Here is a 27537-nt window from a genome sequence, read left to right as displayed (position 1 = left end):
CTACAGGGAAGAAGAAAAAGAAAAGCTGCTGTATATTGATTCTTCTACTCCCAGTCCTACAGCATCCAAAAGATCCGAAACAAGAAGCTCCCAACTCAGTTCACCTAACAAGATTTGCAGTCTCATTTTTGTGAAGAAGGTTTTGGGCTAGCAAGTTGCTCGAGGTCCTTTTCCTTTGCATACCAGTCTGGTATTATCTTTGCAGCATGGGGATAAATATCTCCATATGCGTTCCTGATCGTTGATTCTGCAACTGTAGTAGCATTTGCAATATCTGCACACATATTGCTTCAATCAAGTCCATGTATACATTCAAGATGATCTTTGATATTCACATCCCTACTAATCAAGCCAAAACTGAGCATGGATCAAGCACTGCGTTGGTTGGGCACACACACTGACCAATACAACATCAATGCGTGGTCAGTTTTGAACGGTCAATGAGGCCTAAGAATCAATTTTCTTCTAGGGTAATATCATTATTATTATTATTATCATTATTTATTTATTTATTTTTTTGCTAAGGTAACAAGGGAATTGGAGCCCCTAAAATAGGTTGAGAGACGAACACCTACAGGCTAAAATATGAATGAAAACTAGAAATCTGTATTACCCACTTTCATTCATATTGCCAGTAGCGAGAGCAACTCCAATCTTTCATTGAATTCAAATTTTTTTTAGAGAAAAAAAAGAAAAAAAAAAGAAAAGAAAAGAAGAGAGCTAACAATGAGTTCCAATCATTTCAACTAACCTTTATCAAGGCGAAGGAGTTGCAAATATTTCTTGAAATGAGAGATAAACCAAAGCCTTCACTAATTTTTATTTTTATTTATTTTTTCAGTCACATAATGTTACCAAGTATTAAGAAGAGTATGGATTTGAGATAGTTAAAAGAGGTTTTTGGGATAAGTTGAGAACTTTTTAAAAAGATCTAATGGAAAAGAAGAAGAAAAGAAAAGAACAAAAGGATTAAAGTGTTTCATACCAAATCAAGCCTTTTAACTAAATTTTCACTCAAATTTGATGAAAAATAGAGTCAAGATTGGAAATGCCCTAAGAGGCTAACATATGGTTAATCATAAAATCATATGTTTTCCCACAATCGTAACATGTGTCGATCCTGCTATTGTTTGGCATAAAAAATAAAAAAAATAAAAAAAATTCCAAAACAGAGTCTATCTTGTCTTAAACATCCTCATTTATAACAAACAAGACATGGATTTTTTAAACCTTGCAGCAGAGGCTTGTTTTTACTTGACAGTCGAGTGATCATGTAAATAATTGCAGCTGCAATGGATATAGGGCTCCTTCTGTAATGAAAAGTTATCCAGTAAATAATAGTTAGGTAAAACTGACTATCCAAAGTATGTATAACCAGTATACAATAAAAAGTGATTGTGCCAAAGGATCAAAGAGCAGCAGTAAGGTTTCTGTTAGATCTTCATCAACTAAAGGGACCATGGAGGTATCTGTGATATTCGTGTACAGTCATAGACGAAGCTAGAAATCTCGTTTAGAGGGTCAAAGTAAATTTAACAAAAAAAAAAACAAAAAAAAAAACAAAACAAAAAAAATAAATTTCTAGCTTCTGGAAAATGGTAACTTCTTTGAAAAATTAGTAAGTCAATCACTAAATCTATATAAACCACTTCTTGATATACTAATTGCAATTAATTGATATAAATTTTTAGCAATATACTTAGGATTTTGGTGTGTAATTTATTAGAAAAATCATTTTAAGGCATTTTATTGATTAATATAACTTATATAAATAAAGGATGACAAATGATGATATATTTACATATCAAGTAGAATTCATTATTTAATAGATGAAATAGTTTGAGATTATGCCATACATATTGTAGAAGTACTCATGAAATAGAAGGTCAATAAAAGAATTTTCAAAAACTTAGGGGGCATTCTATATAAATCGAAGAAATAATCATAAATTTTAATAAGAATAAAAAATAAATTGAAAAACTTATCTTCATCCCTGCATACACTCGGTAGCATGGTCAAATCTAGAGACCTGACTATTTCAAAAATTAAATAAAAAATTATTCTTTGCCCCAAACTCAATAGAAACCCTGGTACATGTATTCAAAACCTCTTCATGAAGCACATTCCATACTTATGCCACATCTACAAGCTTTTAGTCCCGTAGAAGCACTACTACATGATGCTAGAGATGTCTGAGAAGTTCTCACACATGAGAAGAAAAATCGATTTGCAGTATGAGGTGAACATAGGCCAGGATGGGCCTAGACTAGATGAAATGATGTGTGTACTGAATTAGTAACCTAATCACAAGACTGTCTTGTCCCTGGATTTCCTCCAATCTTAATTTAAACATCTCAATTAGATATTCATTTGTTTTATTAATTTCTCGCCACTTGGAAAACAAAAGTACCTTAATCTCCACATCTGATTCAACAGGAGTAATTTGATTTAGTTCCTCATGGAAGTACTCTGATCTCAAAATTTGACAATCATTGGAACACAAAAAAGAACTGGAATAATTTCAAATATAAATGTTAAAGATGTCTATAACAACTCTAAAATTTTATTTTATTTTTTCACCTTCTCTGCATAGCATTACTCTAGTCTCTAGCTGTAGAGGTTCAGAAATTAAGGCTCAAATTAAGTATGGACCTAAGTGCTGAGGTCGCCCCTTTTGTGCGACCAAGAATGACTAAAGGAGCATGGGCTATAGCTCAAAGGAAGTGGGCCAACAGTGGGCTAAAGCAAGTCTGACCTACCAAAGATTTGAATAGACTCCATGAAGGAAAATGTCTAAGGGAAGTTGTAGAGGGAACACTTACAGTGGTCAAGTTGCTGAGGCATTTTGCCTTAGCGCCGCCATTATCAATATTGTCGGTTTCGCTGCCATCTGAAGTTGCTAAGAGAAACGGAAAACAAAAATAACTAAGTTGTAGAGGCAACACTTGCAGCGGTCAAGTTGTAGAGGTATTTTGTCTCAGCGCCGCCATCCCAAGCATTGTTAGTGCTGCCGCCATTCCAAGTATTGTCGGTATCGCCATCATCCAAAGTTGCTGAGGGAAATAGCAACCGCAACAACTACAGTCGCTGTAACTAACTTGCGAAGGGAACACCCCACCAAGGTGATAGCAACCTTTGGGAGAAGCTTCCCCTCCACAAGTGGAGGCTAATGCTTAGTGCTGATAGCAGGCCCTAAGGCTTACTAGTTGGAGCTGATAGTAGGCCCATAGATACCACTATACAACGGTGACCTCGCGAAGATGGGAGCATGGTAGTCCGAGTACAAGAGACTCCCTTTCCATTTACCCACGTCATGGGCCTACCTTAGTTGCACAAGTAGGACCAAGGAAGCCCGCTTGGGCTTGGTATTAAGGGGCAACATGGCTGACAGTAGGCTTAGTTGTGGCCTTCGCCTTGGGAAGCTGGAGAGTTTGTGGTTAGGTGGCTAAGGATAGAGGCTTCGCTGAGGTGAACACAAACATAGCCGATAGTAGGCCAATGAAGTTCTAAGAATGCATGAACTGGCCAAATAGAATTGAGAAGGCAAGTGCAACAATAAGGCTCATCGCTGCAAGTGCACTTGTGGAGGTTCAAGCTAAGAAAACACACCCGCCGCAATTGCAATTGGTGAGGCTCAAAATGTAATTGCAGCGCCAACCACTCCTGCCGCAAGTGCACTTGTTGAGGCATCTGTGCCAAACAGATAGTACACATTATATGCAGAGGGACGCGTGGCACCTTCAGCCTGGTGGCTTAAGGTTGAATATTCCATGTGATCCTTAGGGACACATGTCTTCTCTCTATTTGGCCACTTGGTGTCCTCTTGGTACCAAGGAAAAGTCTATAAATAGGACCCAACTTCTTAAGGTCCTAAGGAGGATTATTGGGGATTTAGGGGAGATGCTGCCTATTTGTGCGCTGCCATCTATTTCTTCTTGAGCTACTTGCTCCACCCTCACCTAGCTACTCATCCTCTAGTCATTCCACCATTGTTGGACCATTAACATAGTTTTGCCTCTCTAATCACTATTCACATCAAACTCTTCCCTACATTTCTAATGGCTCTACTGGGGAGGCTGCTTTGTTAATGGTTCATACCCGCAGTGGCTTGCATACTTCATTGGAAAAAATGGCAGAGGATGAAGTTTAGTAACCCCCATGGCAGCAAGACTCTTCCAATGGTAGAGCAGCACATGTTGAGGCCCATGACCACAGTGTTGTGGTCAAGGCAGTCTAGTCACTTCAGGATACATAGAGGGAAATCCTGATAGCTTTACAAACGCTCACCGAAGTGATTATGTCCATGGCATCCAAACAAGCTCCAGCGTAGGCACCTCTGCTTGTAACAGTCCCAAACCCAGTACCTAATCTGTTCCCTAAGAATCAGGCTCCGACCCAGGTGCTGCTTGCAGTACCTCAGGCGAATGGTACGATTGTTGGCTCAACTACCCAGGAGCAGATTGGTCCATTCCAGTCCACTCACTTTGTTACTGTAGCGGACGTACAAACTATGCTCGAGTAAGAGCGTAGCAAGAAACAACTACCATCTCTTCCCGTTTCGAATGTGAAACCTCTATACTCTTCGAAGATATTAGTCATGCTATACCCAACTAGGTATATAGTACCCAAGTTTGTAAAGTGTGATGGGAAACAAGGTAATGCTAGAGAACATGTGATAAGATTCATTGAAATTCTTAGTGTCCATGGTAGTGACCACTCTTGGTGCCTTCGGGAGTTCTCCAAATCACTTACTAAAAAGGCTTACAGCTGGTATGTGAACTTGGTCCCCAACTCGATCAAGAGTTTGGAGGAGATGGTGAACAAGTTTTATACGAAGTTCTTCCAAGTCCAAAAGAAAGTTACAACCCTCACACTTGGGCAAGATGTCCAAAAAGAAGGTGAAGATATATTGGACTATGTCAAGTGGTTCCAAGATAAGGCCATTAATTGTCATGAACTAGTGGATGAGGCCCACTTAGTCAGCATATGTGCGGAGGGTGCCATACACGACTACAAAATCTTCTTGGTGAACCATAATTTGCCTATCTTTTCAGCCCTAATTGAGGCAGTAAGAAATCTCAGTACCACGGGTCCTCTATCGTTTCGAAAAAAGATTATCTATGTGGTAGTCTCTAATATTCAAATCTGGCGCAATGGTGGTGTTGATCCCTATATAAAAGTCTTGTGATTCCCCAAGATTAGTTGGCACCTCAGAAAAGTGAGTAGGGGTACAGATCAGCAAGTTACTCAGAAGTTGCTGACACAACTGGGTCAGAAGTACCACAGCAGCAATAGCACCAGGAGTGGCCAAGTTGGCAGCTGCCTCTACAAGTTGAGTCAAATTTGGGGGGCTCACATTAGAAGCAATCGTTACATCTTCACCTTCTTCAACAACTGGGATATTGGAAATTATGGTTTACTGACCTAGATGAGACTCAATGGATTGAGAAGAATTCCCAGATCTGGCTTCCAGTGGGGGTGGCTCAACTTCAAGTGGCTCTCTTACTCTACGCTCTTCTCTCAGAGTTTCAGGAACAAAATCCTCCCCACCAACGGTGGAATGGTCAGAATGAATGGGATCAATAGGGTTTGGAGCCTCAACTCCCTCAGTAATCATACCACCCTCTATAACTTCTACGGTATGAGGGACTTGTCCGCTTTCAGTAGGAGGTATATTATGATCTTTTTCCATATCGCCAAAAATATATGGAAGAGTTCAATGTGAGTAGTGATTAGAGAGGCAAAACTATGCTAATGATCCAATAATGGTGGAATGACTGGAGGATGAGTAATTAGGAGATGGTGGCACAAGTAGCTCAAGAAGAAATAGATAGCAGTACACAAATGGGCATCATCTCCCCCCAAATCCCTAATAATACTCTCATGGACCTTGAGAAGTTGGGTCCTATTTATAGGCTTTTCCTTGGTACCAAGAGGACACCAAGTGGCCAAATAGAGAGGAGACATGTGTCCCTAAGGATCACATGGAATATTCTGCCTTGAGCCACCAGGCTGAAGGTGCCACGCGTTCTTCGGCATGTACTGTGTACTATTTGTTTGGCACAGATGCCTCAGCAAGTGCACTTGCGGCGGAAGTGTTTGGCTTTGCAACTACCTTTTGAACCTCAGCAAGTGCAGTTGCGGCGGGAGTGTTTGCCGTTGCATTTGCCTTCTTAGCTCGAACCTCAGCAAGTGCATTTGCAGCGGTGAACCTTGCTGCTGCGCTTGCCCTCAGTTCTATTTAGCCAGTACATGCATTCTCAAGACTTTAGCTATGTCCGTGTTCACCTCACCGAAGCCTCCACCCTTAGCCACCTAAGCACAAACTCCCCAGCTTCCTAGGGTGAAAGCCACAGCCAAAGCTACTATCAACTATGTTGTGCCTTAATACCAAGCCCATGGGGGCTTCCTTGGTTCTACTTGTGCAGTTAAGATAGGCCCATAACCTGGGTAAACAGAAAGGGAGTCCTTTGTGCTTGGGCTACCATACTCCCATCTTTGCGGGGTCATCGCGGTATACTGGTATTTCTAGGCCTGCTATCAGCTCTAACTAGTAAGCATTGGGGCCTGCTATCAGCGCCAAACGTTTGCCTCTACTTGTGGAGGGGAAGCTTCTCCTAAAGGCTGCCATCACTTTGGCGGGGTGTTCCTTTCGTAAGTTAGTTGTGACAGTTGTAGTTGTTTGCGGTTGCTATTTCCCTCAACAACACTGGATGGTGGCAATACCGACAATACTTGGAATGAAGACGACATCGACAATACTTGGGATGTCGGCGTTGAGACAAAGTACCTCTGTAACTTGACCGTTGCAAGTGCTGCCTCTGTAACTTAGTTGCTTCGATTTTATTTTTCCCTTAGCAATTTCAGATGGCAGTGGAACTAACAATATTGGGAATGGCAGCGCTGAGGCAAAATGCCTCAGGAACTTGACCACTGCAAGTGTTCCCTCTGTAACTTCATTTAGACATTTTCCTTCGTGGAGTCTGTTCGGATCTTTGGTGGGTCGGACATGCTTCGGCCTACTGTTGGCCCACTTCCCTTAGGCTTTAGCTTATGCTCCTTTAGTCATTCTTGGTCGCCTAAAAAGGGCGACTTCAGCACTTAGGTCCATATTTAATTTGAGCCTTAATTTATGACCCTCTACATTTGCCTCTACGCTCATATGAGACATGCCCCATGTTTCTCATGTGTGCATGATGTCAGCCACTAACCTTGGGTTATGTCGGTTGGGTTGAGAGTTACGTTGATTTGGTTAGAAGTTACGTCGGTTGGGTTAGAAGTTACGTTGGTTACGTCAAAAGTTGCGTCGGCTCTCTGTAGGGTCATAATGACTCTCGAAAGGTGTGTTTGACTGATGGGTCATAATGGTCATGGGGAAACATGTTGGCACCCTTTCTCTGATTTCTTTATAAATAGGCCTCCTCTGGGTCCACGATCTCCCACTTCCACCAAAACCCATCTTCTCGCTCTAGCCTCCCTCTTCTAAAGTCTTTTTCACCTTTATTTATTCTTCTTCATGGCCACCACCAGATTCTTAGCCAATAGGGTTGTCCCACCTAGCGCTGAATGGAAGAGGGGCCCATACTTTGGGGCTTGCCGACCCATTTTGGAAGGCTATTGACTCCTTTGCTCTTGATACTCCTTCTCTAGAAGAAATCCTGATCCATTTTGGCGAGGCCTCCTTAGATGATGTTGACATGGTCAACCTTGACGACGTCATTGTGAACAGCGACTTCGAATAGTGTTTGAGGCGTGTTCGTCTCTTCAATGCTATCTTGATTTCGAGGGAGTTATCTATGTGCAAGGTACAAACCAACATAGATGTGGTCGTTTCTCATAGGAGCAGTGACACCCATACTTTTGTACTTGCTTGGGAGAGGTAACCCCAACTCTTGAGGATGTTGTTATTCTATTATGCCTGAGTACCCGTGGAGACTATCCTTTTGACCTTGTATCTCTAATCATTGCGGAGCAAACTGCCATCACTGCTTTTTAAGGTGCCTTTCGAGAAGCACGAAAATACGGCTCTTGGTATGATCCCAAGACTAGAGAATTGCTTTAAGAGAGGCCAAAGAGGGACATGATAACTTACCTCTCTTGGCTGAAACACTTTTTCAAGGACATACTATTAGTTGTGGGTGATATTACAGAGGACAATCGCAACTCCATAGTTGGCCCGGGTTACTGTGGCAACTTGTACCTAACTGCAATTGTCAGTTATGTCATCTCTTTTTTCATTCTTTCCAACAACCCTACCGAGAGCATCAACTCGTTCGTGTTCCCTCTTGTCATCAAACTCTGTAGCAGCAATCAGATTCCCTTGGTTCCACTTTTATTGGGGCATTTGTATTTCCGTCTTGACCTCATCCACTCGGACATGGAGAGGTCCATGGGCCGATATGACGTATGGAGCTTTGTGCACACCCAATCCCTGATCACTTTATTTTATGAGCGGTTCCCTACAATGGACCCCATTCCGAAGGAGTATAAGCCTTTCTTTACTGAAAATGTTCTTGATGCAGAGGGTTAGCCTATCCAAGATGCGGAGGGACAAGCCATTACAAGACAAGTACGCAACTTCCTCCTCCACATCTCTAAGTGGTTCGATGTTGGCACTAATAGGCCTTTTGTGGATTACATTGATCGTGTGGAGGATTGTGCATTCCACCATTTCACCCAGGCTTTTGCAAGCATTTCTGTTGTCCCTTTGTACTTCTTGGAGGCTCGTCATGTGGACTGTTCTCTTGATAGTGTCCAATTCAACTCTCTCCATGTGGCCGCCATGATCTGCCCTAGATTCTTGCTAGTATGGAATGAAGAGGGCATGTCTAGCGTTGTCTATCGACCAGACAGGGTCCTTAGGCAATTCAACATAGACCAAGGAATCCCACATGCTTCTCCACTCCAGATAGACTTCTATCAGAGTTTCCAACGATTTGCTCGCGATTACACCACCTTACTTGTGGAGGGTTTAGGCCCATGGAGTTACCTTCACTTGAGAGAGAAGGTGCCTTCAGCCCTAGTAACAGACTATTTTGGCATCGTGACCTCGACTCTTTGTTTAACTTTTGTAACACTGATCTAGTTGTACTTGCAGTGGAACCCATTCCACAACCTGAATTATCTCTTCGTCTCCCTTTCAGTCGCAGGAAACATACCAGTTTGTTTTGTCGTTTCAAACTTTTGTCTTTGTCTACCGTAGAGAAGCCTCATCCATTTGGGGCGGTGTCTGTCCAACCTCTGTAAGTCGCTCTTTCCCCCTATCAGTACAACAGTGCGTATGACTCGCTCTTGGCTAAGGGCAGTCCAAGAGGCAGTGTCATCAGTTGCTGAGGCTTGTTGCTCGCCAACTAGGAAAAGACTTTGGAAGGTACCCACACTTGGAACATATTCTGCATTTTTCTATACCTCATTGGGTTTTTCATCTTTGTTTTAATAGTTACATTGTCTTTTTCTTTTCAGGGCCTACTGGTCTTAGGACGTGGCACTGTTTCGGCCATACCACTTTCGAGCCTTGGAGGCCTTTCAATTGCCATTGGACTCTTATCAGATTTTGATGATGACGACAACCTTCCTATTGCTTGAAGGGTTACCAGATTTAGAACCCGTAGACTGATACTCCTGGATGCTGAGGAAGAACCAACTGCCGAGGCCAAACCAGTTGCTAAGGTTGAGCCAAAGGTTGAGGCTGAGTCGGTTGTTGAGGCTGAAGATATGGAAACTCATCTTTCAAGGAGGCCGTGTTCAGGTCGCAAAAGTCTACATAAACCCTGATCTGGCCATTCTTCTTCTTTATCAGCACAATATTTGCTAGCGAAGTTTGGTATTGTATAGGCTCAATGAACTTGGCCCTCTGCAACTTTTCTACCTCTTCCTTAATCTTTTGCCTTAAGATCGGGATGGTACTTTTGAGCATGCTGCTTTATTGGCTTAAAGTTGGGAAAAGTGTCAAGGTGATGAGTGACAAAAGATGGATCAAGGCCAGGCATCTTGAGCATGCTGCAGTTTGGGCCTGTCTTGCATGCACTTGGGGGCGAGTTCAGGCATCTCCACCAACCCTTCTTGGGACTCATCGCCATTACATTTTTTTTTTTTTATCTCGGGGCCATCTTCCCATACAGATGATGTTTTCCCTAATGAAGTTGGCCACTTCAGCTCCGCCTGCTTTCCTCATTGGTATGGCTTTTACATACTTGGTGCTAACTTCAGTTGCTGCAAGTATCCATCTGTGGCATTTGGATTGCTACGCTATAGGGCCTACAAAATCAAATGCCCAAGTATGAAACAGGTAAGGGGTCTTGATGTTGTGCATTTCAACTGACGGTGCATGTATCAAGTTTCTAAACTTCTGACAGGACTAGCATCTTCTCACAAAATTTTTAGCATCTCCCTCCATTGTCAGCCAGTAGTAGCCGAGGTGGATAAGGTGTCCATATAGTCATTTCCCTCCTTGATGCTCTACCTTGTGGCTTCCCTCAGCACTTTGTTTGCCTCAATTTCTTTGGTACATCTTCCCCTAATCAAGGAAGAAGCAAAGGACAAACCTCTTAACTCTGATTGCATCGATTTTGTTCTCAGGTAGTGTATCGTTTCCAAGATGGTCAATATATGGCTGTCTTCATTCTTCACTACTTAAGAAATGGGCTTTCTCTTTTTTGGATAGGATTGAAATTTTGCACATTGCCTTTGCAACTCAGTACTTTCCTTTTCCATTTCTGGCTAATAATACCCTTGCCTCTGCATTTGTTAGTACAAACTGATATCTTCATCTTCGTAGAACTTAGCCTGGATCTGCTTAAGTTTATAAGTTGCTTCTTGTCTACCGATGCACCTTGTTAACAGCTTGTTGGGACCACAGAAGTATAACTCTCCTCTGAGGAGTAGGAATGATATATGTTCTGCTGGTCTGATTGTTTCTTGGCCTGTTTTCAGCTGTTGGATTATATCTGCTGTCCATCCCTTAGCATCCTCTTATGTATGTCCTTCAGCTAACACTGCTAGTGTTGTTCTTTTCTCAATGACGATGGCTATACTATCATCTGGTATATCCACTTTTGCCTCCAGTGTAGCTAGGGCATCGGGGAAACGGTTGTGTGTTCGAGGGGTGTGTTGTATTTGGACATCATAAAATTGAGTGAGCAACTTTTGAATTATGTCGTAGTATAGGGCTAGAAGCGGCTCTTCCAAGGCGAAATCATCCAGTGTTTGCTTGACAACTAACTTGGAGTTGCCCCAAATTTTCAACTTGCAGAGGCCTTTCTTTTGGACAACAATCAGACCCTAGTACCAGAGCCTCATATTTAACCTCGTTGTTTGAACATTCAAAGTCTAGCTTATATGATAAATGGAACTTCTGCCCCTCTTGACTGGATAGTGTTATGCCAGTTACACCTTTCCCAACTCTAAAGGCTACATTAAATTTTAAATCCCAATAAGTCTCACCCTCAGTTGCTGAGACATGGACCTCACCAGGTAGAGGTACCTTTGCAGGTTCATGTTTACTAGATGGAAATTGTGCTAGCAAATCTGCAAGTGCTTGGCTCTTAATAGCCTTGGGCGTAATGCAAGTGATGTCATATTCTGCTAGAGCCAAAAGCCATCTTGCCATTATTCCAGTTAGAGCGGGCTTGCTCAATAAGTAGCGGATTGGATCACTCCAAGTCACAACCTGGATCGGGTGTGCTAAAAAATAATGATATAACATTTGCACTGTGAAGATTAAGGCCAAACAATGCCTCTCAATTGGGGTATATCGTGATTTGACACCATTGATTTTGCAGCTAATGTAATAGACTGGCTTCACAACGCAATCTATGTCTTGGACAAGTAGAGGTGAAGATATAAGATACAGCAGCAGAGGCTTTTAGGTTGTGGGCCAATCATTGTAAGTGGCGAATATAACAACCCCGACTTCTGATTTACGTTAATTCATGATTAAATAAGCCTAATAAGCAATTATGGTGAAATTTTGAATGTATTGTATGTGTGTGTTGCCTTATTATGCTTATATCTGTTCATCATAAAAATATCTGTTTCCGTTTCTGTATCGTTCTACGAATTGAAGGCCTTATCGACATCCGACCACGAAATTAACTTGATTTATGTGTTGGTTGGAATTTTTAGAATTTTATGGTGAGTTTTTAAAATTCGATTTGGAACAAATTAATTCGAATTAATTAATGGCCATTGCTTAGGCTAATTAAAGTCTAATTAGTTCACTCTTAATTAAGGCCATATAAGGCTTATATGACTCCACTCACACCTACACACTCTCACATCCTCATCTTGATACTCCAAACGTGTGTGTGTGTGTGTGTGTATGTGTGTGAGAGAGAGAGAGAGAGAGAGAGAGAGAGAGAGAGAGGGAGAGAGAGAGAGAGTGACCAAGAGAACAAGTGAAATCAACAATGGAAAGAGGAGAATCGCTAGGATTGTTGGGAATTGAAGAGAATATTGAAGTTTGACCCTCCACACTTGTGAATTCAAAGTTTAAGGTAAGAATTCAAGCCTTTTATCTTGCCTTTGAGATGGTGAGTTCATGAATTCAAGAGAATTGAATAGATTAACATGGGAATTGAGTTAGAATTGAAGGAATGAACTCAAACCATGCATGCATGCATATTTCATAACATTTTGAAGTTGTTTTCCAAGAATCTCTTCATGCATGTTACTACTTCACCTTAGTTTTAAGAATTCATCAAGTTTCATGTCATTTTGTGTCATTAGATTATGTCTTGGAATTTTTGAAGTCAAAGTAATGCATGCATGTCATATTTATATTATGTTTGCACAATTCAAGTTTGAATTTGCTCAAATAGACAAGCTTATGGGCCTTGATTTCATGAAATGATCCTCAATTCTCAATGTTTTTCAAGTTGGATATGTTTTCTTAAGTTTTTCGCCCAAAAGAACATGATTTGTGACTTTGAATTCGAGTTTTGAAGCTTGAAGGCAAATCTGGAAATTCCAGAATTTACACCCTGTGCTTGAGTGACAGAACCTGCGCTTGAGTGACCACTCTATGATCTTGCACTTCCGCTTGAGCAACCAGAATTTGGCTCGAGCGTAAAATGCATAATCCCAGAAGCTCATATGTTTTGCAGGCCACTCGAGCGACAAGAGTTGTGCTCAAGCGAGGACCTGAGTCACACGCTTGAGCGAGCATCGAGCGTCTGTCAAGCTTGAAAATCAAACAACCAGCACTTTTGCACAAGTTTACAGACCGCTTGAGCGACAAAAGTTACGCTCAAGCGACAACTCACATTTTGCATGTCCGCTCGAGCGAGGACCATATTTTCAGCAAGTTTTGTTAAGTATTTCCAAGTGCATTTTAGCATTCTCATTGCATCCTAGGCATTTCTAGGTCAAGATTAAGACACAATAATGGGGATAAGAAGTAGAAACACACCGAGACAAGAAAGAACTAAGTTAATGATTACGAGTGATTCAGTACGTATTCATTCTGCATCTATGAAGATCACGCGCCACAAGATATCTGAATTGCCTACTCTATCCGTTTACTTGGAGCCATTTGTTATCTGTGAGTAATAACTTCATAAAGCTATGTTCAAGTTAAATTATTTTCTATATGTGAAATAGGAGTTGTTTTATGAAGTGTTATGTTCTATACTATGAATGATTGTCCAATTCTGACAAATATTTGTAACATTAAATCTGTGATTCAAGTATGCTATTTGTACCTAGACCGTAGGTTCCTTTATAGAACTGACAAGTTATCTATACCTGACTGGAGGTTACTTTATGGAACTGACAAGTTATCCATTCCCAGTCCGGAGGTTCCTTTATGGAACTGACAAGTTATTCGTACCTGGCCGGAGGTTCCTCTATGGAACTGACAAGTGTGATATTTGATACTCTGTATGTGATCTATTAGCACTAATGGATAAACCATGTAAGATTAAGCCTGAACTCTGATTTCTGTATATGCTTAGAACAAGAATAAGAATCTGAATCTGTCTTCGATATGAACTCTGGTTTTTGAATTAGTTATGGGACATCATTCATTTAACCCTTTACTCTGTTATTATTCACTGGGCTTCCGCTCGCTATTTATATTATATATGTAGGTGACCAGGTGTGCTACCAGGCTTAAGATGATGCCTGAAGAGTTTTGAATTTGTCAGCTACCCTTTGTGCCAGGAGGTTCCGAATCATGTTAAGTCTTGTGGCCATGTTCTTGTGAATATTTAAGACTTTGGTTCTTTTGACTTGAATTACAGACAAAATTTTTGTTATATGTACGGTATATGGGGTGACATGTAACTACTGTATCTTTTGATGTCACATGTATGTTTAAAAAGTTTAAGATTATCAGTCTCATGTATGTCTTCACAGCTCAATGGATTATGTATATTCTGTATATTGTTTCCGCAACCCCTAATTATATATTATTTCATTAAGAGGCCTTCGGTAATCCAAGGATTACTAGCCGAGTATGACGCTAAACCTATAGGGGGGTTGGGTCGTGACAGATTGGTATCCGAGCACGTGTTCTACCGTATACACAAGTCCATATGAGCTTAAGATGTCCTAGTCAGAAGTAGGGCCATTCCATCTGCATATGTGAGCGTGTGTTCATTGAAAGTGAAAACTAAATCTGATAATAACCACATGATATGGAAACAAATGATCTGAATATTGTAAAAAGAACTATATGCCTATGTTTATAATGTTCTGTTCACCTATAACAAACGGAAAATACAAGAAGTGATGGAACAACTCAATCATCCGAGGCTCGAATGAGTCGCGTGGAACAAATGATTGCAGCTTTAACTAAGGCAATGGCTCAGCAACAACAGAGACAACAACGTTTGCCCCCTCCACCTCCGCTGGTGCAAGTTGAATCGGATAACAATGATATCATCAACTTAACCCAGAAGTTTATGAAGATGAAACCGCCAACTTTCTTGGGTGGTATTGAACCCTTAAATGCAGAAACATGGTTGCTTGAAATGGAAAAGTTATTTGAAGTGTTCCCTTGCTCCGTGACTCATAAACTACTTTTGGCCACCTACACCCTTAAGGATGAAGCCCGGAGATGGTGCTTATTAGTTCAAAATAATAACGGGGACATGACATGGACTCAGTTCAATGAGATATTCTACAACAAGTACTTTCCCCAATGCTTCAAGGATTGGAAAGTGTCAGAGTTTGAAGAACTTAAGTAGGGAAGGATGTCTATGGCTGAGTATGAAGCCAAATTCACCAAACTAGCTCGGTTTGCTCCACATATGGTGGATACTGATTACAAAAAGGCACTGAAATTTGAAGGCGGCTTGGATTTGGAAGTGTTTGATCGTGTAGGTATCTTGAAATTGCCTACCTATGTGGAAGTTTTAGATAGAGCGGTAATGGCAGAAGCCACCCTAGCAGTAATAAAACAAGCCAAGGCACCAACAACGGAATGGAGAAGCAAAAAACCTGGATCCAATTTTCGGAAGGGTCGTTCATTCTTCACGAACAAAAAGCAAAATACTGGATCTTCAAGCAGTTCAAGCCAAAGTAGTGGGTCTATGCCAATCTGTTCAGAATATGGAAGGAAGCATAAAGGCATGTGTCATCGTGTATCGGGCGCATGTTTTCGGTGTGGCAAAACCGGTCACATGATTAAGGACTGTCCAATGAGGTTCGACAATGCAAACCATCCGGCAACAAGTTCAGCTGGATCTACTCCTATAACGAGGGCCAATGCAAGAACAAATGCCAAGACTAACACCAGGAATGAAACACTAAAGCAAGAGAGAGTGTTCACGCTAGTACTTGGGGATGTACAGAATACTGAGCCAGTGGTGTCAGGTATAATTTCTATCTGTGCAGAATGTATCGCATGCTTTTTCTCGGAAGTTGACTAGATCATTAGAACCTATGAAATGCATATTATTTGTGTCTACACCATTGGGAAGTTCTATGATGCGTACTTATGTATATCCAGCATATGATGTTTTGATTGGTAATACGACATTGTACGTTGATTTGCTACCTTTGAGCATTGACCACTTTGATTGTATTTTGGGCATGGATTGGTTGTCGAAGTATTGTGCTACTATTGATTGTGTGAATAAAACCATCATGTTTAAACCAATTGGTATGCCTGAGTTTGTTTTCACTAGGAATGGAGTAGTTCCTCTACCATACTTGATTTCATTTATGAAAGCCAGAAAATTGTTGGGAAAAGGTTGTCGAGGCTATTTGTGTAGTGTGTTGACTGTGTCTTCGGATAGTGCCGGTGTCGAAACTATTCCTGTGATTTGTGAATTTCCTGATGTGTTTCCTAATGACCTACATGGGGACTTAATTGATAGTGAAATTGAGTTTGCTATTGATGTAGTACCTGGAACATAACCTATCTGTAAGACTCCTTATAGAATGTCAGTTTCTAAACTGAAATAGTTAAAAGGCCAACTCCAAGAACTCTTAGACAAGAAATTTATCCATCTGAGTACCTCACCATGGGGAGCTCCAGTGTTGTTTGTCAAAAAGAAAGACGGGTCCTTGAGGCTGTGCATTGACTACCGTGAGTTGAACAAAGTAACCGTGAAAAACAAATATCCATTACCCCGAATAGATGACCTGTTTGCCCAACTCCAGGGGGCCCAAGTGTTCTCTAAGATAGACCTTAGATCCGAGTTACCCCAGCTAAAAGTGAAAGCAGAAGACATTGAGAAAACCACTTTCTGAACTAGATACGGGCATTATGAATGTTTTGTCATGCCATTCGGAGTAACAAATGCACCTACAACCTTCATGGACTTAATGAATAGAGTGTTCAAACAATTTCTTGATGAATTTATTGTTATATTCATTGATGATATACTAATATATTCTAAAAGTAGGGAAGAACATGAGCATCATCTGAGAACTGCTTTATAGATTTTAAGAGAAAAAAACTTGTACACAAAACTGTCCAAATGTGAATTTTAGCTTGACAGTGTGACATTTTTGGGACATGTAATCAATAAGGATGGTATCTCTGTTGACCCTCAGAAAGTTGAAACCATTGTGGACTGGCCAAGACCAACTAATGTGACAGAAGTTAGAAGTTTTTCTGGGGCTTGCAGGCTACTACAGAAGATTTGTGAAAGACTTTTCAAAACTTGTTATGCCTTTGACCCAATTAACTCAAAAAAATATATCATTCGATTGGAACGATCAAAGAGAGTCTGCCTTCCAAGAGTTGAAAACTAGATTAGTAACTGCACCAATTTTAACTTTGCCTAATGGTACTGATGGGTTTCAGATTTATAGTGATGCATCCTACACAGGTTTGGGTTGTGTGTTAATGCAAAATGGTAAGGTGATTGCTTATGCTTCTCGGCAACTCCGACCACATGAAAAGAACTATCCGACACATGACCTTGAACTAGCAGCTGTGGTGTTTGCCTTGAAAATTTGGCGACACTATTTGTATGGTGTAACTTGTGAGGTATATACAGATCACAAAAGTTTAAAATACTTCTTTACCCAAAAAAAACTGAACATGAGGCAGAGAAGATGGCTGGAATTGATCAAAGACTATGATCTACAAATTATGTATCATCCAGGGAAGACAAATACCGTTGCAGATGCATTGAGTCGGAAATCCATTGGGAATTTGTCATGTTTGCTCACCGGCCAGAAGGAATTGTTATGTGACTTGGAAAAGAATGAGATTGAGATTGTGATGCATGAACATGGCGGGATCTTAGTCGCCATTTCTGCTCAGCTTGCAATCATCAAAGAGATTAGAGAGAAGCAACTACAAGATGAATTTTTGAAAAAGATCGTGGATGAGATAAACTTAATACCAAGGCCGGGATTTATATTGGCAAACGATGTGTTAAAATTTCATAATAATCTTTGCGTGTCAGATTGTTTTGATTTGAGAAAGCGTGTTATGACTGAAGCTCATAATTCTTAATTTGCTATGCATCTGGGGAATACAAAGATGTATCATGATTCGAAACAGAATTTCTGGTGGCTTGGAATGAAGAAGAGCATTGTAGATTTTGTGGCTTGATGTTTGCATTGCTAACAAGTCAAAGTTGAACATCAACGCCTCACTGGATTACTTCAGCCGCTCCCAATACCAGAATGGAAGTGGGAACATATCACGATGGACTTCATTGTTGGACTGCCTCGCTCTCCCCGAGGTATGGATTCTATTTCGGAAATTGTTGACCGTTTAACTAAATCTGCCCATTTTCTGCCTGTTAAAACTATTTATAATGCAGACAAGTTAGCTAACATGTATGTGAATGAAATTGTGAGATTGCATGGTGTACCAGTATCTATTGTATCTGATAGAGATTCTAAAAGTGTACATCAAGATTCTAGCAGAGTTTACAATAGGCTTTGGGAACTAAATTGCGATTGAGTAGTGCCTACCATCCACAAACAGATGGCCAAACTGAACGAACAAATCAAACTTTGGAAGATATGTTATGAATGTGTGTATTGGATTTCCAAGAGAGTTGGGAAACCTACTTACCATTGCTTGAATTTGTGTATAATAACGACTACCATTCAAGTATTGAGATGGCTTCTTATGAATCTCTATATGGAATGAAATGCCATTCTCCGATCTGTTGGGCTGAAGTAGGTGATAGACCATTGTTGGGACCGGAACTCGTGCAAGAAACGACGAAAAAAGTGAAGTTGATTCAACAACGCCTAAAAACTGCATAAAGTCGTCAAAAGAGTTATGCGAATGTTCGGAAAAGAGATAGAGAATACGAAGTTGGTGACCATGTATTTGTAAAAGTAACTCCAATGAAGGGTCAGACACGATTTGGGGTAAAAAGAAAGCTAGCACCAAGATACATTGGCTCGTATGAAATTTTAGAGAAAATCAATTCAGTGACATACAGAGTGGCCTTATCTCCAGTGATGGAAAATATGCACAACGTTTTTCACGTTTCAATGCTTCAAGATTACTTACGAGATCCACTTCATGTCATTGAACCAACACATGTACTTTTGAAGGATTACTACACCTACGAGGAGAGACCAATTCAAATTGTGAATCGAAGAATCAAAAGATTAAGAAATAAGGAAATTTCGTTAGTAAAAATGGATTGGAAAAACCATGGAGGAATGTATGCAACCTGGGAGATGGAAGAGGATATGATGAAGAGATATCTGAATTTGTTTCCATTGAACCCAATGTTCTTCCAAAATGAAGGTACTACGAGTTTGGAGGACCAAACTCTTTAAGGGGAGAAGACTGTAACAACCCCGACCTCTGATTTACGTTAATTCATGATTAAATAAGCATAATCAATAATTAAGGTGAAATTTCGAATGTATTGCATGTATGTGTTGCCTTATTGTGCTTATATCTGTTCATCGTAAAAATATTTGTTTTTGTTTCTGTATCATTCTTCGAATTGAAGGCCTTATCAGGCATTCGATTACAAAATTAACTTGATTTATGTGTTCGTTGGAATTTTTAAAATTTTATGGTGAGTTTAATTAAAATTCTATTTGGAACAAATTAATTCGAATTAATTAATGGCCATTGCTTAGGCTAATTAAAGTCTAATTAGTTCACTCTTAGTTAAGGCCATATAAGGCTTATATGACTCCACTCACACCTGCACACTCTCACTTCCTCATCTTGAGACTCCAAACGTGTAAGAGAGAGAGAGAGAGAGAGAGAGAGAGAGAGAGAGACCAAGAGAACAAGTGAAATCAACAATGGAAAGAGGAGAATTGCTAGGATTGTTGGGAATTGAAGAGAATTTTGAAGTTTAACCCTCCACACTTGTGAATTCAAAGTTTAAGGTAAGAATTCAAGCCTTTTATCTTGCCTTTGAGATGGTGAGTTCATAAATTCAAGAGAATTGAATAGATTAACATGAGAATTGAGTTAGAATTGAAGGAATGAACTCATAAACCATGCATGAATGCATATTTCATAACATTTTAAAGTTGTTTTTCCAAGAATCTCTTCATGCATGTTATTACTTCACCTTAGTTTTAAGAATTCATCAAGTTTCATGTCATTTCGTGTCATTAGATTATGTCTTAGAAGTTTTGAAGTCAAAGTAATACATGCATGTCATATTTATATTATGTTTGCACAATTCAAGTTTGAGTTTGCTGAAATGAACAAGCTTATGGGCCTCGATTTCATGAAATGATCTTTAATTCTCAATGTTTTTCAAGTTAGACATGTTTTCTTGAGTTTTTGGCCCAAAAGAACATGATTCGTGACTTTGAATTCGAGTTTTGAAGTTTGAAGGCAAATTTGGAAATTTCAGAATTTACACCCTCCGCTCGAGTGACAGAACCTGCGCTCAAGCGACCACTTTATGATCTTGCACTTCCGCTCGAGCGACCAAAATTTGGCTCGAGCATAAAATGCATGCTCCTAGAAGTTCATATGTTAGCGAGGACCTGAGTCAAACGCTCGAGCAACCATCGAGCATTTGTCAAGCGTGAAAATCAAGCAACTAGCACTTTTGCAAAAGTTTACGGACCGCTCGAGCGACCACTCACATTTTGCATGTCCGCTCGAGCGAGGACCCTGTTTTCAACAAGTTTTGTTATGTATTTCCAAGTGTATTTTAGGATCCTCATTGCATCTTAGACATTTCTAGGCTAAGATTAAGACACAATAACGGAGATAAGAAGTAGAAACACACCAAGACAAGAAAGAACGAAGTTAATGATTTCGGGTGAGTAATTAAGTACGTATTCATTCTGTATCTGTGTAGGTCACGCGCCACAAGATTTTTAAATTTCCTACTCTGTTCGTTTACTTGGAGTCATTCTTTATCAGTGAGTAACAACTTAGTAAAGCTATGTTCAAGTTAAATTATTTTCTGTATGTGAAATAAGAGTTGCTTTATGAAATGTTATGTTCTGTACTATGAATGATTGTCCAATTCTAACAAATATTTGTAACATTAAATCTATGATTCAAGTATGCTACCTGTACCTGGACTGGAGGTTCCTTTATGGAATTGACAAGTTATCTGTACCAGGCTGGAGGTTTCTTTATGGAACTAACAAGTTTTCCGTTTCCAGTTCGGAGGTTCCTTTATGGAACTGACAAGTTATCCCTACCCGGCCGGGGGTTCCTTTATGGAACTAACAAGTATGATATTTGATACTCTGTATGTGATCTGTTAGCGCTAATGGATAAGCCATGTAAGATTAAGCCCAAACTCTAATTTCTGTATATGCTTAGAAGAAGAATAAGAATGTAAATCTGTCTTCAATATGAACTCTGGTTTCTGAATTAGTTATGGGACATCATTCATTTAACCCTTTACTCTATTATTATTCACTGGGCTTCCATTCACTATTTATATTATATATGTAGGTGAGCAGGCACGCGACCAAGCTTAAGATGATGCCTGAATAGTTTTGAGTTTGTCAGCTACCCTTTGTGCCTCTCGAGGAGTTTCCGGATCATGTCAAGTCTTGTGGCCATGTTCTTGTGAATATTTAAGACTTTGTTCCTTTTGACTTGAATTACAGACAAAATTTCTGTTATATGTACAGTACATGGGATGATGTGTAACTACTGTATTTTTTGATGTCACATGTATGTTTAAAAAGTTTAAGATTACCAGTCTCATGTATGTCTTCACAGCTCAATGGATTATGTATATTTTGTATATTGCTTCCGCAACCCCTAATTATATGTTGTTTCGTCTAGAGGCCTTTGGTAATCCAAGAATTACTGGTCGGTTACGATGCTAAACCTATAAGGGCGGGTTTGGGTTGCGATAGCGAAGTAAGTGCTTTCTTTACCATATCAAATGTTTCTTGGTGTTCTTGTAATCATTCAAACTTGTGATTCCCTTTTAGTAGTATCCCAAAGGAAAACGTTATCTTAGCATGGGCTAGAATAAACATCCTTAGGTATGACACTTTGCCTAGGACCTTCTTCAAGGCTTTTTGAGAGTGTGGTGGTGGCATCTCTATGATTGACTTGATTTTATCTCCGTCTACCTTAATCCTGCACTGGTGTACTAGGAAGCCAAGGAACTTTCCTGCGGTAACTTCGAAGGCACACTTGAGAGGGTTCATCTTTAAGAAGAATTTTTTACCACCTTCTATAATTTCCACAGTAGGGGGGACTTGTATGCTTTCAGTAGAAGGGATATTATGATCTTCTTCCATATCTTCAACCTAAACAACTAGCTCAGCCTTAGCCACTGCCTCTGCCTTATTCACTGGCTCTGCCTCAGCATTTGGCTGAGCTTTAGCCTCAGCAATTGGTTTGGTCTCAACAGTTGGTTCCTTCTCAGCATCTGGGAGTATCAATTTACGGGTTCTAAGTCTGGTAACCCTTGAAATGATGGGAAGGTTGTCGTTATCGTCTAAATCTGAGGAAAGTCCAACGGGAGTTGAAGGACCTCCGGGGCCTGAAGGTTGTATGGCCGAAACAGTGCCATGTCCTGAGACTAGTAGGCCCTAAAAAGAAAAAAGACAACGTAACTATTAAAATAAAGATGAAAAGCCCAATGAGGTATAGAAGAATGCAAAATATGTTCCAATTGTGGGTACCTTCCGAAGTCTTTTCATAGTTGGCAAGGCACGAGCCTTAGCAACTGATGCTACTACCTCCTGGACTGTCCTTAGCCGAGAGCGAGTCATACGTACTATTGTACCGATAGAAGGAAGAACGACTTGCTGAGGTTGGATAGACACCGCCCTAGATGGATAAGGCTCCTCTATGGTATGCAAAGACAAAAGTTTGAAACGGCAAAATAGACTGGTCTGTTTTCCATAACCGAAAGGGAGATGAAGAGATAAGTCAGGTTATGGAATGGATTCCACTGTAGAGGCAACTAGATCACTGTTACAAGAGTTGAAAAAAAGAGTTGAGGTTGCGATGCCAAAATAGTCTATTGCAGGGGTGAAGGCACCTTCTCCCCCCAAGTGAAGACAATTCCATAAGGCCTATACCCTCCACAAGTAAGGGGGTATAATTGCGAGCAAATCGTTAGAAACTCTGATGGACGTCTGTCTGGAGTGGAGGAGCATGTGGGATACCTTGGTCCATGCCAAATTTGCCTAAGGACCGTGTCTAGTCGATAGACAACACTGGACATGCCCTCTTCATTCTACACTAGCAGAAATCTAGGGTAGATCATGGTGGCCACATGGAGAGAGTTGACTTGGACACTGTCAAGAGAAAAGTTGACATAATGAGACTCCAAGAAGTAGAAATGGACAACAGAAATGCCTGCAAAAGCCTGGGTGAAAGGGTGGAATACACAATCCTCCACACGATCAATGTAATCCATAAAAGGCCAATTAGTGCCAACACCGGACCACCTAGAGATTCGAGGGAGGCCGTTGCGTACTTATCTTGTAATGGCCCGTCCCTTCGCATCTAGGATAGGCTGACCTTCTGCATCGAGAACGTCTTCAATAAAGAAAGGCTCATATTCCTTGGGAACGGGACCCATAACAGGAAACCGCTTATAAAAGAAAACGGTCAGGAATTGGGTGTGCACAAAGCTTCATACGTCATATCGGCCTATGGACCTCTTTAAGTCTGAGTGAATATGGTCAAAACGAAAATACAAATTCCCCCAGAAGAGGCAAGCCAAGGGAATCTGATTGTCGCTATAGAGTTTGACAGCAAGAGGGAATACTAACGGGTTGATGCTCCCAGCAGGGTTGCTGGGAAGAACGAAAAAACAGATGAAATAACTGACAAATGCAGCCAGGTACAAGTTGCCATGGTAACTCGGGCAACTATGGAGTTGCAGTTGTCCTTTGTAATGTCACCCATGTCTGGTTACATGTCCATGAAAAACTGCTTCAACCAAAAGAAGTAGGTTGTCTCTTTGGCCTCTCTTGAAGCAATTCTACAGTCTTGGGATCATACCTAGAGCTGTATTTTTGTGCTTCTCAAAAGGCACCTTGAAGAGCAATGACAACAGTTTGCTTCGTAACGGTTAGGGATGCAGGGTCAAAAGGATAGTCTCCACAGGTACTCGGGCGTAATAGAACAGCAATATCCTCTAAAGTTGGGTTTACCTCTCCCCAAGCAAGAACAAAAGTATGGGTGTCGCGGCTCCAATGAGAAACGACCACATCTGTGTTGGTCTATACCTTGTGCATAGATAACTCCCTCGAAATCAAGATTGCATTAAAGAGTTGAACACTCCTCAAACGTTGCTCAAAGTCGTTATCCAAAATGATGTCGTCGACCCAAAGGGACTAGTTGTCTAGAGGGCCTGAGAGAAATGACCACATCTGTATTGATCTGTACCTTGCGCATAGATAACTCCCTCAAAGTTAAGATTGCATTGAAGAGACGAACACCTCTCAAATGTTGCTCGAAGTCGTTATCCAAAATGATGTCGTCGACCCAAAGGGACCAGTTGTCTAGAGGGCCTGAGTGAGTGCGGTACCGAGATGGGTTACCATGTTGGCATCGTCTAAGGAGGCCTTGCCAAAAAGAAGTAGGGCTTCTTCTAGAGAAGGAGCATCAAGAACAAAGGAGCCAACAACATTCCAAAATGGGTCGGTGAGCCCCCCAAAGTATAGGGCCCTCTTCCATTCCATGCTGGGTGGAACAACCCTGTTGGCTAAGAATTTGGTGGTGGCCATGGAGAAGAATAAAGAAAGGAGAAGAAGACTTTGGAAGCAGGAGGCTAGAGAGAGAAGAAGACAAGAAGATGGGTTTTGGTGGAAGTGGGGACCAGTGGACCTAGAGGGGGCCTTTTATAAAGAAATCAGACAAAGGGTGCCAAGATGTTTCCCGAGGACCATTATGACCTATCTGTCAAACACACATTTTTAGAGTCATTATGACCCTACAGAGAGCCAACGCAACTTCTGACCCAACTGACGCAACTCTTGACCCAACTGATGTAACTCTTGACCCAACCTACGCAACTCCTGGGTTATTTGTTGACATCATGCATGCATGGGAAACAAGGGGCGTGCCCCCCATACACTCAGGAGGCAGATGTAGAGGGTCAAAAATTAAGGCTCAAATTAAGTGTGGACCTATGCGCTGAGGTAGCCCCCTTTTAGGCGACCAAGAATGACTTAAGGAGCATTAGCTAAAGCCTAAGAGAAGTGGGCCAAAACACGTCTGATCCGCCAAAAATCTAAACAGACTCCATGAAGGAAAATATCTAAGTGAAGCTGCAGAGGGAACACTTACAGTGTCAAGCTGCTGAGGCACTTTGCCTCAGTGCCGCCATTTTTAATATTGTCGGTTCCGCTTCCATCAGAAGTTACTGAGGGAAAGAGAAAACCAAAGCAACTAGGTTGTAGAGGCAACATTTGCAGCGGTCAAGTTGCAGAGGTACTTTGTCTCAACGCCGCCATCCCATGTATTGTCGGTGCCGCCGCCATTCCATATATTGTCGGTATCACCACCATCCGAAGTTGCTGAGGGAAACAACCGCAGCAACTACAACTGCTGCAACTACAGCTACTGCAACTAACTTGCAGAGGGAACACCCTTCCAAGGTGATAGCAGCCTTTGGGAAAAGCTTCCTCTCCACAAGTAGAGGCTAATGCTTGGCGTTGATAGCAGGCCCCAAGACTTACTGGTTGGAGCTGATAGTAGGCCCAGAGATACTAGTATAACGCAGTGACCCCGCTAAGATGGGAACAAGGAAGCCTGAGCACAAGGGACTCCCTTCCCATTTACCCAGGTCATGTGCCTGCCTTGGTTGCACAGGCAAGACCATGGAAGCCCCATTGGGCTTGGTATTAAGGCATAGAATGGCTGACAGTAGGCTTGGCTGTGGCCTTCGCCTTGGGAAGCTGGGGAGTTTGTGATTAGGTGGCTAAAGGTGGAAGCTTTGCTGAGGTGAATACGAACATAGCCGTTAGCAGGTTAATGAAGTCCTGAGAATGGATGAACTGGCTAAATAGAACTGAGAAGGCAAGTGCAACAGCAAGGTTCACCACTACAAGTGCACTTGCTGTGATTCGAGCCGAGAAGGCAAGTGCAATGGCAAACACTCCCACCGCAACTGCACTTGCCGAGGCTCAAAAGGTAGTTGCAGCATTAAACACTCCGCTACAAGTGCACTTGCAGAGGCATCTATGCCAAACAAATAGTACACATTACATGCAGAGGGATGCCTGTCACCTCCAGCCTGGTGGCTCAAGGTAGAATATTCCATGTGATCCTTAGGGACATATGTCTTCTTTCTATTTGGCCACTTGGTGTCCTCTTGGTACCAAGGAAAAACTTATAAATAGGAACCAACTTCTCAAGGTCCAGGAGAGGATTATTGGGGATTTGGGGGAAATGTTGCCTATTTGTGCACTGTCATCTATTTCTTATTGAGCTACTTGCTCCACCCTTACCTAGCTGTTCATCCTCCAGTCATTCCACCATTGTTGGACCATTAGCATAGTTTTGTCTCTCTAATCACTACTCAAATTGAACTCTTCCCTATAGTATCTATAAAGGATATATACACAGGAAAGCACCAAAACTCCAATCTTCGCTCATGAGACAACGTACTAAATGTGCATTAATCATGGCAGACAAAAGAGAAGTACCTTATATCAATTTGTTGCACTTTCTGGACAGTTTCTTGGACACATTTTAGATCTTCATGGCTCATGCCAAGATTGGAACAGAAGCGCCTCTACAGATTAAATTGAGATAATGTCAATGGCAAGACATGAATTCAGAGAAACAACCGTGATCAACAAAAACATGGAGTGCATTCTATAATAATGAAGCAATATTAGCCAAAGAATGCGCTGTTACTTCACAAGAAGCTCACCAGATAGTCTCCTGCATCTATGGTTCCCATAGCCATTGATTCACCCATTTCCATCTTTAGTTGTTTCACAATAAACTCCATTGCCCGGCCAATTTCCTTCTTTGTGGCTCCATTTGCCACACAGCAAATTTCTAGTTGAAATTCACAGGTTCAGAAGAGCTCATGGAAGGATATAGATAAACCGTGAAACAACCATATGCTAAAAACTTTAGGTTTTACCCTTTACAGTGCGCGGCTTGCCTTCATTTCGACAAGCTATGTAAAGGCAAGCGGCCAATAAAGCAACCTGATTTCTTGTTGTGTTAGGCTTTTGATCTTCCAACCTCTTGTATATCTCACAAGCTCGATCCTTTAATGGAAAAAGTACCATCAAGGTATTTGGAGTACATACAGCAACAGTTAAATAGAAAGGAGAAGAGAACAGCAAATCAAATATGAACATGTACCAAGATAAAGAATTCACAAGAGAATCCCATATCAGTTCTTCAAGGGACAGATAAAATTGAAGTACCATTTAGGAAATCAAAGGTGGAAAAAAAATTAAGTGCGAAGTGATTTGTAGGAGTCAAAATATGCTACACTTATGCATCAATACAAATTCTATGTTTTGAAGCAAGATGCAATAATCAAGATTGACTGAAACTTACAAACATTGAATTTGTCAAAATGCTTAATAATACTGCAACCTTTTTGCATTTTGTGTTTTTGGGTGGTTGAAACATGAAATAAAATAAATAAATAGAAATCCCAAGTCTAAAAGACATGAAGAATTTGACCATGTAACATGCTGGATTGGTTAGTA

General features: G+C 41.0%; 1 protein-coding gene across 1 annotated transcript; it reads right to left on the bottom strand.

Annotated features, from left to right (window-relative positions):
* Window positions 1-122: 122 nt before the first annotated feature.
* LOC114272017 (transcription initiation factor IIB-2-like) lies at window positions 123-27249 on the bottom strand. Its single transcript, XM_028213688.2, has 5 exons — window positions 26955-27249; window positions 26736-26866; window positions 26506-26594; window positions 1231-1310; window positions 123-274 (listed from the first exon to the last, which is right to left on the bottom strand). Exons 1-5 carry the CDS (start codon window positions 27247-27249, stop codon window positions 123-125), a joined length of 747 nt encoding a protein of 248 aa, XP_028069489.2.
* Between the last annotated feature and the right edge of the window lie 288 nt (window positions 27250-27537).

Source organism: Camellia sinensis, chromosome 12, assembly GCF_055761805.1.
Source record: "Camellia sinensis isolate YWXY chromosome 12, ASM5576180v1, whole genome shotgun sequence".
NCBI lineage: Eukaryota > Viridiplantae > Streptophyta > Magnoliopsida > Ericales > Theaceae > Camellia > Camellia sinensis.
This window is presented reverse-complemented; position numbering and strand designations above follow the sequence as displayed.